Source organism: Scyliorhinus torazame, chromosome 18 (assembly GCF_047496885.1).
Source record: "Scyliorhinus torazame isolate Kashiwa2021f chromosome 18, sScyTor2.1, whole genome shotgun sequence".
In the NCBI taxonomy this organism is placed as follows: Eukaryota; Metazoa; Chordata; class Chondrichthyes; order Carcharhiniformes; family Scyliorhinidae; genus Scyliorhinus; species Scyliorhinus torazame.
In genome coordinates this window covers 24029593-24041349 of record NC_092724.1, presented here as the reverse complement: position 1 = coordinate 24041349, position 11757 = coordinate 24029593, and the positions used below count along the sequence as shown (strand labels likewise).

The 11757-nt window shown below is 53.6% G+C and overlaps 1 protein-coding gene across 3 annotated transcripts in view; it reads left to right on the top strand.

Moving 5' to 3' along the window:
- Positions 1-11757, top strand: part of cpamd8 (C3 and PZP like alpha-2-macroglobulin domain containing 8) — a 447755-nt gene that overhangs the window by 159508 nt on the left and 276490 nt on the right. For all 3 annotated transcript variants that reach the window (XM_072482392.1, XM_072482391.1, XM_072482390.1), the window contains one exon: positions 2642-2729. In XM_072482392.1, coding sequence (XP_072338493.1) covers positions 2642-2729 — 88 coding nt within the window. The remainder of the gene's footprint in view (positions 1-2641; positions 2730-11757) is intronic.

Below are 11757 nucleotides of genomic sequence, written 5' to 3'. Positions count from 1 at the left end.
CCTCTCAAGGAAGGAACTAACCCTGTGTTGTACCTGTCCTGGGAGCGTTTGATGGGGACAGTGTAGAGGGAGCTTTACTCTGTATCTAACCCTGTGCTGTACCTGTCCTGGGAGTGTTTGATGGGAACAGTGTAGAGAGAGCTTTACTCTGTATCTAACCCCGTGCTGTACCTGTCCTGGGAGTGTTTGATGGGGACAGTGTAGAGGGAGCTTTACTCTGTATCTAACCCCGTGCTGTACCTGTCCTGGGCGTGTTTGATGGGGACAGTGTAGAGGGAGTTTACTCTGTATCTAACCCCGTGCTATACCTGTCCGGGGAGTGTTTGATTGGGGCAGTGTAGAGGGAGTTTACTCTGTATCTAACCCCGTGCTATACCTGTCCGGGGAGTGTTTGATGGGGGCAGTGTAGAGGGAGTTTACTCTGTATCTAACCCCGTGCAGTACCTGTCCTGGGAGTGTTTGATGGGGACAGTGTAGAGGGAGTTTACTCTGTATCTAACCCCATGCTGCACCTGTCCTGGGCGTGTTTGATGGGGACAGTGTAGAGGGAGTTCACTCTGTCTCTAACCCCGTGCTGTACCTGTCCTGGGAGTGTTTGATGGGGACAGTGTAGAGGGAGTTTACTCTGTATCTTACCCCGTGCTGTACCTGTCCTGGGAGTGTTTGATTGGGGCAGTGTAGAGGTAGTTTACTCTGTATCTAACCCCGTGCTGTACCTGTCCTGGGAGTGTTTGATGGGGACAGTGCAGAGGGAGCTTTACTCTGTATCTAACCCCGTGCTGTACCTGTCCTGGGAGTGTTTGATGGGGACAGTGTAGAGGGAGCTTTACTCTGTATCTAACCCCGTGCTGGACCTGTCCTGGGAGTGTTTGATGGGGACAGTGTAGAGGGAGTTTACTCTGTATCTAACCCTGTGCTGTACCTGTCCTGGGAGTGTTTGATGGGAACAGTGTAGAGAGAGCTTTACTCTGTATCTAACCCCGTGCTGTACCTGTCCTGGGAGTGTTTGATGGGGACAGTGTAGAGGGAGCTTTACTCTGTATCTAACCCCGTGCTGTACCTGTCCTGAGAGTGTTTGATGGGGACAGTGTAGAGGGAGCTTTACTCTGTATCTAACCCTGTGCTGTACCTGTCCTGGGAGTGTTTGATGGGGGCAGTGTGGAGGGAGTTTACTCTGTTTCTAACCCCGTACTGCACCTGTCCTGGGCGTGTTTGATGGGGACAGTGTAGAGGGAGTTTACTCTGTATCTAACCCCGTGCTATACCTGTCCGGGGAGTGTTTGATTGGGGCAGTGTAGGGGGAGTTTACTCTGTATCTAACCCCGTGCAGTACCTGTCCTGGGAGTGTTTGATGGGGACAGTGTAGAGGGAGTTTACTCTGTATCTAACCCCGTGCTGCACCTGTCCTGGGCGTGTTTGATGGGGACAGTGTAGAGGGAGTTCACTCTGTATCTAACCCCGTGCTGTACCTGTCCTGGGAGTGTTTGATGGGGACAGTGTAGAGGGAGTTTACTCTGTATCTTACCCCGTGCTGTACCTGTCCTGGGAGTGTTTGATTGGGGCAGTGTAGAGGGAGTTTACTCTGTATCTAACCCCGTGCTGTACCTGTCCTGGGAGTGTTTGATGGGGACAGTGCAGAGGGAGCTTTACTCTGTATCTAACCCCGTGCTGTACCTGTCCTGGGAGTGTTTGATGGGGACAGTGTAGAGGGAGTTTACTCTGTATCTAACCCCGTGCTGCACCTGTCCTGGGCGTGTTTGATGGGGACAGTGTAGAGGGAGTTTACTCTGTATCTAACCCCGTGCTGTACCTGTCCTGGGAGTGTTTGATGGGGACAGTGTAGAGGGAGATTACTCTGTATCTAACCCCGTGCTCTACCTGTCCTGGGAGTGTTTGATTGGGGCAGTGTAGAGGGAGTTTACTCTGTATCGAACCCCGTGCTGTACCTGTCCTGGGCGTGTTTGATGGGGGCAGTGTAGAGGGAGTTTACTCTGTATCTAACCCTGTGCTGTACCTGTCCTGGGAGTGTTTGATTGGGGCAGTGTAGAGGGAATTTACTCTGTATCTAACCCCGTGCTGTACCTGTCCTGGGAGTGTTTGATAGGGACAGTGCAGAGGGAGCTTTACTCTGTATCTAACCCCGGGCTGTACCTGTCCTGGGAGTGTTTGATGGGGACAGTGGAGAGGGAGCTTTACTCTGTATCTAACCCCGTGCTGTACCAGTCCTGGGAGTGTTTGATGGGGACAGTGTAGAGGGAGTTTACTCTGTATCTAACCCTGTGCTGTACCTGTCCTGGGAGTGTTTGATGGGGACAGTGGAGAGGGAGCTTTACTCTGTATCTAACCCCGTGCTGTACCAGTCCTGGGAGTGTTTGATGGGGACAGTGTAGAGGGAGCGTTACTCTGTATCTAACCCCGTGCTGTACCTGCCCTGGGAGTGTTTGATGGGGACAGTGTAGAGGGAGCTTTACTCTGTATCTAACCCCGTGCTGTACCTGTCCTGTGAGTGTTTGATGGGGACAGTGTAGAGGGAGCTTTACTCTGTATCTAACCCCGTGCTGTACCGGTCCTGGGAGTGTTTGATGGGGACAGTGTAGAGGGAGTTTACTCTGTATCTAACCCCGTGCTGTTTCTTCCACAGGTGGCTCCATTCCGGCTCTTCAAACATGGCAGTCCTGGAGGTTCCTCTCCTGTCTGGATTTCGAGCAGATGTGGAGAGTCTTGAACAGGTGGGAAGGTTCTGTCGAATCGAATGAGTCTCCCCAGGGGATTACTGGGAGTGTGTCTCCCAGTGCCAGGGATTCACTGGGAGCGAGTCTCCCAGTGCCAAGGAATCACTGGGAGCGAGTCTCCCAGTGCCAGGGATTCACTGGGAGTGAGTCTCCCAGTGCCAGGGAATCACTGGGAGTGAGTTTCCCAGTTCCAGGGATTCACTGGGAGCGAGACACCCATTGCCAGGGAATCACTTGCACCGAGTCTCCCAGTGCCAGGGTTTCACTGGGAGTGAGTCTCCCAGTGCCAGGGATTTACTGGGAGCGAGTCTCCCAGTGCCAGGGAATCACGGAGTGAGTCTCCCAGTGCCAGGGAATCACTGGGAGCGAGTCACCCAGTGCCAGGGAATCACTTGCTTCGTGTCTGGACGGAACCAGTGAGGGGCTTGGAGTGTCTGGACGGCGCCAGTGAGGAGCTGGCTTGGTGTCTGGACCGAGTCAGTGAGGAGCTGGCTTAGTGTCCAGACGGAGCCAGTGAGGAGCTGGCTTAGTGTCTAGCCGGAGCCAGTGAGGAGCTGGCTTAGTGTCTAGACAGAGCCAGTGAGGGGCTTGTTCAGTGTCTGGATGGAGCCAGTGAGGGGCTTAAAGTGTCTGGACGGAGTCAGTCAGGGGCTTACTTAATGTCTGGATGGAGTTAATGAGGGGCATGCTTAGTGTCTAGACAGAGCCAGTGAGGAGCTGGCTTAGTGTCTAGACAGAGCCAGTGAGGAGCTGGCTTAGTGTCTAGACGGAGCCAGTGAGGAGCTGGCTTAGTGTCTAGACAGAGCCCGTGTGGGGCTTGTTTAGTGTCTGGACGGAGTCAGTGAGGGACTTGTCTAGTGTCTGGATGGAGCCAGTGAGGGGCTTGCTTAGTGCCTGGACGGAGCCAGTGAGGGGCTTAAAGTGTCTGGACAGAGTCAGTGAGGGGCTTGAAGTGTCTGGATGGAGCCAGTGAGGGGCTTAAAGTGTCTGGACGGAGTCAGTGAGGGGCTTGAAGTGTCTGGATGGAGCCAGTGAGGGGCTTGCTTAGTGTCTGGATGAGCCAGTGAGGGGCTTGTTTAGTGTCTGGATGGAGCCAGTGAGGGGCTTGTTTAGTGTCTGGATGGAGCCAGTGAGGGGCTTGTTTAGTGTCTGGATGGAGCCAGTGTGGGGCTTGTTTAGTGTCTGGATGGAGCCAGTGAGGGACTTGTTTAGTGTCTGGATGGAGCCAGTGTGGGGCTTGTTTAGTGTCTGGATGGAGCCAGTGAGGGACTTGTTTAGTGTCTGGATGGAGCCAGTGAGGGACTTGTTTAGTGTCTGGATGGAGCCAGTGTGGGGCTTGTTTAGTGTCTGGATGGAGCCAGTGAGGAGCTTGTTTAGTGTCTGGATGGAGCCAGTGTGGGACATGTTTAGTGTCTGGATGGAGCCAGTGTGGGGCTTGTTTAGTGTCTGGATGGAGCCAGTGAGGGACTTGTTTAGTGTCTGGATGAGCCAGTGAGGGGCTTGTTTAGTGTCGAGACAGAGCCAGTGAGGGGCTTGTTTAGTGTCGAGACAGAGCCAGTGTGGGGCTTGCTTAGTGTCGAGACAGAGCCAGTGTGGGGCTTGTTTAGTGTCTGGATGAGCCAGATTGGGGCTTGTTTAGTGTCTGGATGGAGCCAGTGAGGGACTTGTTTAGTGTCTGGATGGAGCCCGTGAGGGGCTTGTTTAGTGTCTGGATGGAGCCAGTGTGGGGCTTGCTTAGTGTCTGGATGGAGCCAGTGTGGGGCTTGAACTGTCTGGATGGAGCCAGTGAGGGGCTTGTTTAGTGTCTGGATGAGCCAGTGAGGGGCTTGTTTAGTGTCTAGACGGAGCCAGTGAGGAGCTTGTTTAGTGTCTGGACGGAGTCAGTGAGGGGCTTGTTTAGTGTCTGGACGGAGTCAGTGAGGGACTTGTTTAGTATCTAAACGGAGCCAGTGTGGGGCTTGTTTAGTGTCTGGATGGAGCCAGTGAGGGGCTTGTTTAGTGTCTGGACGGAGTCAGTGAGGGGCTTGTTTAGTGTCTGGACGGAGTCAGTGAGGGACTTGTTTAGTGTCTGGACGGAGTCAGTGAGGGACTTGTTTAGTGTCTAGACGGAGCCAGTGAGGGGCTTGTTTAGTGTCTGGACGGAGCCAGTGAGGGACTTGTTTATTGTCTAGACAGAGCCCGTGTGGGGCTTGTTTAGTGTCTGGACGGAGCCAGTGTGGGGCTTGTTTAGTGTCTGGATGGAGCCAGTGAGGGACTTGTTTAGTGTCTGGATGGAGCCAGTGTGGGACTTGTTTAGTGTCTGGAAGGAGCCTGTGAGGGGCTTGTTTAGTGTCTGGATGGAGCCAGTGTGGGGCTTGTTTAGTGTCTGGACGGAGCCAGTGAGGGACTTGTTTAGTGTCTGGAAGGAGCCAGTGAGGGGCTTGCTTAGTGTCTGGATGGAGCCAGTGTGGGACTTGTTTAGTGTCTGGAAGGAGCCAGTGAGGGGCTTGCTTAGTGTCTGGACGGAGCCAGTGTGGGGCTTGTTTAGTGTCTGGATGGAGCCAGTGAGGGACTTGTTTAGTGTCTGGATGGAGCCAGTGTGGGGCTTGTTTAGTGTCTGGATGGAGCCAGTGAGGGACTTGTTTAGTGTCTGGATGGAGCCAGTGAGGGACTTGTTTAGTGTCTGGATGGAGCCAGTGTGGGGCTTGTTTAGTGTCTGGATGGAGCCAGTGAGGAGCTTGTTTAGTGTCTGGATGGAGCCAGTGTGGGACATGTTTAGTGTCTGGATGGAGCCAGTGTGGGGCTTGTTTAGTGTCTGGATGGAGCCAGTGAGGGACTTGTTTAGTGTCTGGATGAGCCAGTGAGGGGCTTGTTTAGTGTCGAGACAGAGCCAGTGAGGGGCTTGTTTAGTGTCGAGACAGAGCCAGTGTGGGGCTTGCTTAGTGTCGAGACAGAGCCAGTGTGGGGCTTGTTTAGTGTCTGGATGAGCCAGATTGGGGCTTGTTTAGTGTCTGGATGGAGCCAGTGAGGGACTTGTTTAGTGTCTGGATGGAGCCCGTGAGGGGCTTGTTTAGTGTCTGGATGGAGCCAGTGTGGGGCTTGCTTAGTGTCTGGATGGAGCCAGTGTGGGGCTTGAACTGTCTGGATGGAGCCAGTGAGGGGCTTGTTTAGTGTCTGGATGAGCCAGTGAGGGGCTTGTTTAGTGTCTAGACGGAGCCAGTGAGGAGCTTGTTTAGTGTCTGGACGGAGTCAGTGAGGGGCTTGTTTAGTGTCTGGACGGAGTCAGTGAGGGACTTGTTTAGTATCTAAACGGAGCCAGTGTGGGGCTTGTTTAGTGTCTGGATGGAGCCAGTGAGGGGCTTGTTTAGTGTCTGGACGGAGTCAGTGAGGGGCTTGTTTAGTGTCTGGACGGAGTCAGTGAGGGACTTGTTTAGTGTCTGGACGGAGTCAGTGAGGGACTTGTTTAGTGTCTAGACGGAGCCAGTGAGGGGCTTGTTTAGTGTCTGGACGGAGCCAGTGAGGGACTTGTTTATTGTCTAGACAGAGCCCGTGTGGGGCTTGTTTAGTGTCTGGACGGAGCCAGTGTGGGGCTTGTTTAGTGTCTGGATGGAGCCAGTGAGGGACTTGTTTAGTGTCTGGATGGAGCCAGTGTGGGACTTGTTTAGTGTCTGGAAGGAGCCTGTGAGGGGCTTGTTTAGTGTCTGGATGGAGCCAGTGTGGGGCTTGTTTAGTGTCTGGACGGAGCCAGTGAGGGACTTGTTTAGTGTCTGGAAGGAGCCAGTGAGGGGCTTGCTTAGTGTCTGGATGGAGCCAGTGTGGGACTTGTTTAGTGTCTGGAAGGAGCCAGTGAGGGGCTTGCTTAGTGTCTGGACGGAGCCAGTGTGGGGCTTGTTTAGTGTCTGGATGGAGCCAGTGAGGGACTTGTTTAGTGTCTGGATGGAGCCAGTGTGGGGCTTGTTTAGTGTCTGGATGGAGCCAGTGAGGGACTTGTTTAGTGTCTGGATGGAGCCAGTGAGAGGCTTGTTTAGTGTTTGGATGGAGCCAGTGAGGGACTTGTTTAGTGTCTGGATGGAGCCAGTGAGAGGCTTGTTTAGTGTCTAGATGAGCCAGTGAGGGGCTTGTTTAGTGTCTGGATGGAGCCAGTGAGGGACTTGTTTAGTGTCTGGATGAGCCCGTGTGGGACTTGTTTAGTGTCTGGATGGAGCCAGTGTGGGGCTTGTTTAGTGTCTGGATGGAGCCAGTGAGGGACTTGTTTAGTGTCTGGATGGAGCCAGTGAGGGGCTTGTTTAGTGTCTGGATGGAGCCAGTGAGGGACTTGTTTAGTGTCTGGATGGAGCCAGTGTGGGGCTTGTTTAGTGTCTGGATGGAGCCAGTGAGGGACTTGTTTAGTGTCTGGATGGAGCCAGTTTGGGGCTTGTTTAGTGTCTGGATGGAGCCAGTGAGGGACTTGTTTAGTGTCTGGATGGAGCCAGTGAGGGGCTTGTTTAGTGTCTGGATGGAGCCAGTGTGGGGCTTGTTTAGTGTCTGGATGGAGCCAGTGAGGGACTTGTTTAGTGTCTGGATGGAGCCAGTGAGAGGCTTGGGGTTTCTGGATGGAGCCCGTGTGGGGCTTGTTTAGTGTCTGGATGAGCCAGTTTGGGGCTTGTTTAGTGTCTGGATAGAGCCAGTGTGGGACTTGTTTAGTGTCTGGATGGAGCCAGTGTGGGGCTTGTTTAGTGTCTGGATAGAGCCAGTGTGGGACTTGTTTAGTGTCTGGACAGAGCCCGTGTGGGGCTTGTTTAGTGTCTGGATAGAGCCAGTGAGAGGCTTGTTTAGTGTCTGGATGAGCCAGTTTGGGGCTTGTTTAGTGTCTGGATAGAGCCAGTGTGGGACTTGTTTAGTGTCTGGACAGAGCCAGTGTGGGGCTCGTTTAGTGTCTGGATGAGCCAGTTTGGGGCTTGTTTAGTGTCTGGATGGAGCCAGTGTGGGGCTTGTTTAGTGTCTGGATGGAGCCAGTGTGGGGCTTGTTTAGTGTCTAGACAGAGCCCGTGTGGGGCTTGTTTAGTGTCTGGATGGAGCCAGTGTGGGGCTTGTTTAGTGTCTGGATGGAGCCAGTGAGGGGCTTGTTTAGTGTCTGGATAGAGCCCGTGTGGGGCTTGTTTAGTGTCTGGACGGAGTCAGTGAGGGACTTGTTTAGTGTCTGGACGGAGTCAGTGAGGAGGTGGCTTAGTGTCTAGACAGAGCCCGTGTGGGGCTTGTTTAGTGTCTGGACGGAGCCAGTGAGGGGCTTGTTTAGTGTCTGGATGGAGCCAGTGTGGGGCTTGTTTAGTGTCTGGACGGAGTCAGTGAGGAGGTGGCTCAGTGTCTAGACAGAGCCCGTGTGGGGCTTGTTTAGTGTCTGGACGGAGCCAGTGAGGGGCTTGTTTAGTGTCTGGATGGAGCCAGTGAGGGTCTTGTTTAGTGTCTGGATGAGCCAGTGTGGGGCTTGTTTAGTGTCTGGATGGAGCCAGTGTGGGGCTTGTTTAGTGTCTGGATGGAGCCAGTGTGGGGCTTGTTTAGTGTCTGGATGGAGCCAGTGTGGGGCTTGTTTAGTGTCTGGACGGAGTCAGTGTGGGGCTTGTTTAGTGTCTGGATGGAGCCAGTGAGGGGCTTGTTTAGTGTCTGGATGGAGCCAGTGAGGGACTTGTTTAGTGTCTAGATGGAGCCAGTGTGGGGCTTGCTTAGTGTCTGGATGGAGCCAGTGAGGGACTTGTTTAGTGTCTGGATGAGCCAGTGTGGGGCTTGCTTAGTGTCTGGATGGAGTCAGTGAGGGACTTGTTTAGTGTCTGGATGGAGCCCGTGTGGGGCTTGTTTAGTGTCTGGACGGAGCCAGTGAGGAGCTGGCTTAGTGTCTAGACAGAACCCATGTGGGGCTTGTTGAGTGTCTGGATGAGCCAGTGAGGGGCTTGCTTAGTGTCTGGACGGAGCCAGTGTGGGGCTTGTTTAGTGTCTGGACGGAGCCAGTGAGGAGCTTGCTCAGTGTCTGGACGGAGTCAGTGTGGGACTTGTTTAGTGTCTGGACGGAGTCATTGAGGAGCTGGCTTAGTGTCTGGACGGAGTCAGTGTGGGACTTGTTTAGTGTCTGGATGGAGCCAGTGAGAGGCTTGTTTAGTGTCTGGACGGAGCCAGTGAGAGGCTTGTTTAGTGTCTGGACGGAGTCAGTGTGGGGCTTGCTTAGTGTCTGGATGGAGCCAGTGTGGGGCTTGTTTAGTGTCTGGACGGAGCCAGTGAGGGGCTTGTTTAGTGTCTAGACGGAGTCAGTGAGGGACTTGTTTAGTGTCTAGACGGAGTCAGTGAGGGGCTTGTTTAGTGTCTAGACGGAGTCAGTGAGGGGCTTGTTTAGTGTCTGGACGGAGCCAGTGAGAGGCTTGTTTAGTGTCTGGACGGAGCCAGTGAGAGGCTTGTTTAGTGTCTGGACGGAGTCAGTGTGGGGCTTGCTTAGTGTCTGGATGGAGCCAGTGAGGGGCTTGTTTAGTGTCGAGATGGAGCCAGTGTGGGACTTGTTTAGTGTCTGGATGGAGCCAGTGAGAGGCTTGTTTAGTGTCTGGACGGAGTCAGTGAGGAGCTTGTTTAGTGTCTGGACGGAGCCAGTGAGGGACTTGTTTAGTGTCTGGATGGAGCCAGTGAGGGGCTTGCTTAGTGTCTGGATGGAGCCAGTGAGGGACTTGTTTAGTGTCCAGACGGAGCCAGTGAGGAGCTGGCTTAGTGTCTAGACAGAGCCCGTGTGGGGCTTGTTTAGTGTCTAGACAGAGCCCGTGTGGGGCTTGTTTAGTGTTTAGACGGAGCCAGTGAGGGACTTGTTTAGTGTCTGGATGGAGCCAGTGAGGGGCTTGAAGTGTCTGGATGGAGCCAGTGTGGGACTTGTTTAGTGTCTAGACGGAGCCAGTGAGGAGCTGGCTTAGTGTCTAGACAGAGCCCGTGTGGGGCTTGTTTAGTGTCTGGATGCAGCCAGTGTGGGGCTTGTTTAGTGTCTGGACGGAGTCAGTGAGAGGCTTGTTTAGTGTCTGGATGGAGCCAGTGAGGGACTTGTTCAGTGTCTGGATGGAGCCAGTGAGAGGCTTGTTTAGTGTCTGGATGGAGCCAGTGTGGGACTTGTTTAGTGTCTTGATGGAGCCAGTGTGGGACTTGTTTAGTGTCTGGATGGAGCCAGTGAGGGGCTTGTTTAGTGTCTGGATGGAGCCAGTGTGGGGCTTGTTTAGTGTCTGGACGGAGTCAGTGAGGGGCTTGTTTAGTGTCTGGATGGAGTCAGTGAGGGGATTGCTTAGTGTCTAGACAGAGCCAGTGTGGGGCTTGTTTAGTGTCTGGACGGAGTCAGTGAGGGGCTTGTTTAGTGTCTGGACGGAGTCAGTGAGGGGCTTGAAGTGTCTGGATCGAGCCAGTGAGGGACTTGTTTAGTGTCTTGATGGAGCCAGTGAGGGGCTTGTTTAGTGTCTGGATGGAGCCAGTGAGGGGCTTGTTTAGTGTCTGGATGGAGCCAGTGAGGGACTTGTTTAGTGTCTGGATGGAGCCAGTGAGGGACTTGTTTAGTGTCTGGATGAGCCCGTGTGGGGCTTGTTTAGTGTCTGGATGGAGCCAGTGTGGGCCTTGTTTAGTGTCTGGATGGAGCCAGTGAGGGGCTTGTTTAGTGTCTGGATGGAGCCAGTGAGGGGCTTGTTTAGTGTCTAGATGGAGCCAGTGAGGGACTTGTTTAGTGTCTAGATGGAGCCAGTGTGGGGCTTGTTTAGTGTCTAGATGGAGCCAGTGTGGGGCTTGTTTAGTGTCTGGATGGAGCCAGTGAGGGGCTTGTTTAGTGTCTGGATGGAGCCAGTGAGGGGCTTGTTTAGTGTCTAGATGGAGCCAGTGAGGGACTTGTTTAGTGTCTGGATGGAGCCAGTGAGGGACTTGTTTAGTGTCTAGATGGAGCCAGTGAGGGACTTGTTTAGTGTCTAGATGGAGCCAGTGTGGGGCTTGTTTAGTGTCTGGAAGGAGCCAGTGTGGGGCTTGTTTAGTGTCTGGATGGAGCCAGTGAGGGACTTGTTTAGTGTCTGGATGGAGCCAGTGAGAGGCTTGTTTAGTGTCTAGATGGAGCCAGTGAGGGGCTTGTTTAGTGTCTAGATGGAGCCAGTGAGGGACTTGTTTAGTGTCTGGATGAGCCAGTGAGGGGCTTGTTTAGTGTCTGGATGGAGCCAGTGAGGGGCTTGTTTAGTGTCTGGATGGAGCCAGTGAGGGGCTTGTTTAGTGTCTGGATGGAGCCAGTGTGGGGCTTGTTTAGTGTCTGGATGGAGCCAGTGAGGGACTTGTTTAGTGTCTGGATGGAGCCAGTGTGGGGCTTGTTTAGTGTCTGGATGGAGCCAGTGAGGGACTTGTTTAGTGTCTGGATGGAGCCAGTGAGGGACTTGTTTAGTGTCTGGATGGAGCCAGTGTGGGGCTTGTTTAGTGTCTGGATGGAGCCAGTGAGGAGCTTGTTTAGTGTCTGGATGGAGCCAGTGTGGGACATGTTTAGTGTCTGGATGGAGCCAGTGTGGGGCTTGTTTAGTGTCTGGATGGAGCCAGTGAGGGACTTGTTTAGTGTCTGGATGAGCCAGTGAGGGGCTTGTTTAGTGTCGAGACAGAGCCAGTGAGGGGCTTGTTTAGTGTCGAGACAGAGCCAGTGTGGGGCTTGCTTAGTGTCGAGACAGAGCCAGTGTGGGGCTTGTTTAGTGTCTGGATGAGCCAGATTGGGGCTTGTTTAGTGTCTGGATGGAGCCAGTGAGGGACTTGTTTAGTGTCTGGATGGAGCCCGTGAGGGGCTTGTTTAGTGTCTGGATGGAGCCAGTGTGGGGCTTGCTTAGTGTCTGGATGGAGCCAGTGTGGGGCTTGAACTGTCTGGATGGAGCCAGTGAGGGGCTTGTTTAGTGTCTGGATGAGCCAGTGAGGGGCTTGTTTAGTGTCTAGACGGAACCAGTGAGGAGCTTGTTTAGTGTCTGGACGGAGTCAGTGAGGGGCTTGTTTAGTGTCTGGACGGAGTCAGTGAGGGACTTGTTTAGTATCTAGACGGAGCCAGTGTGGG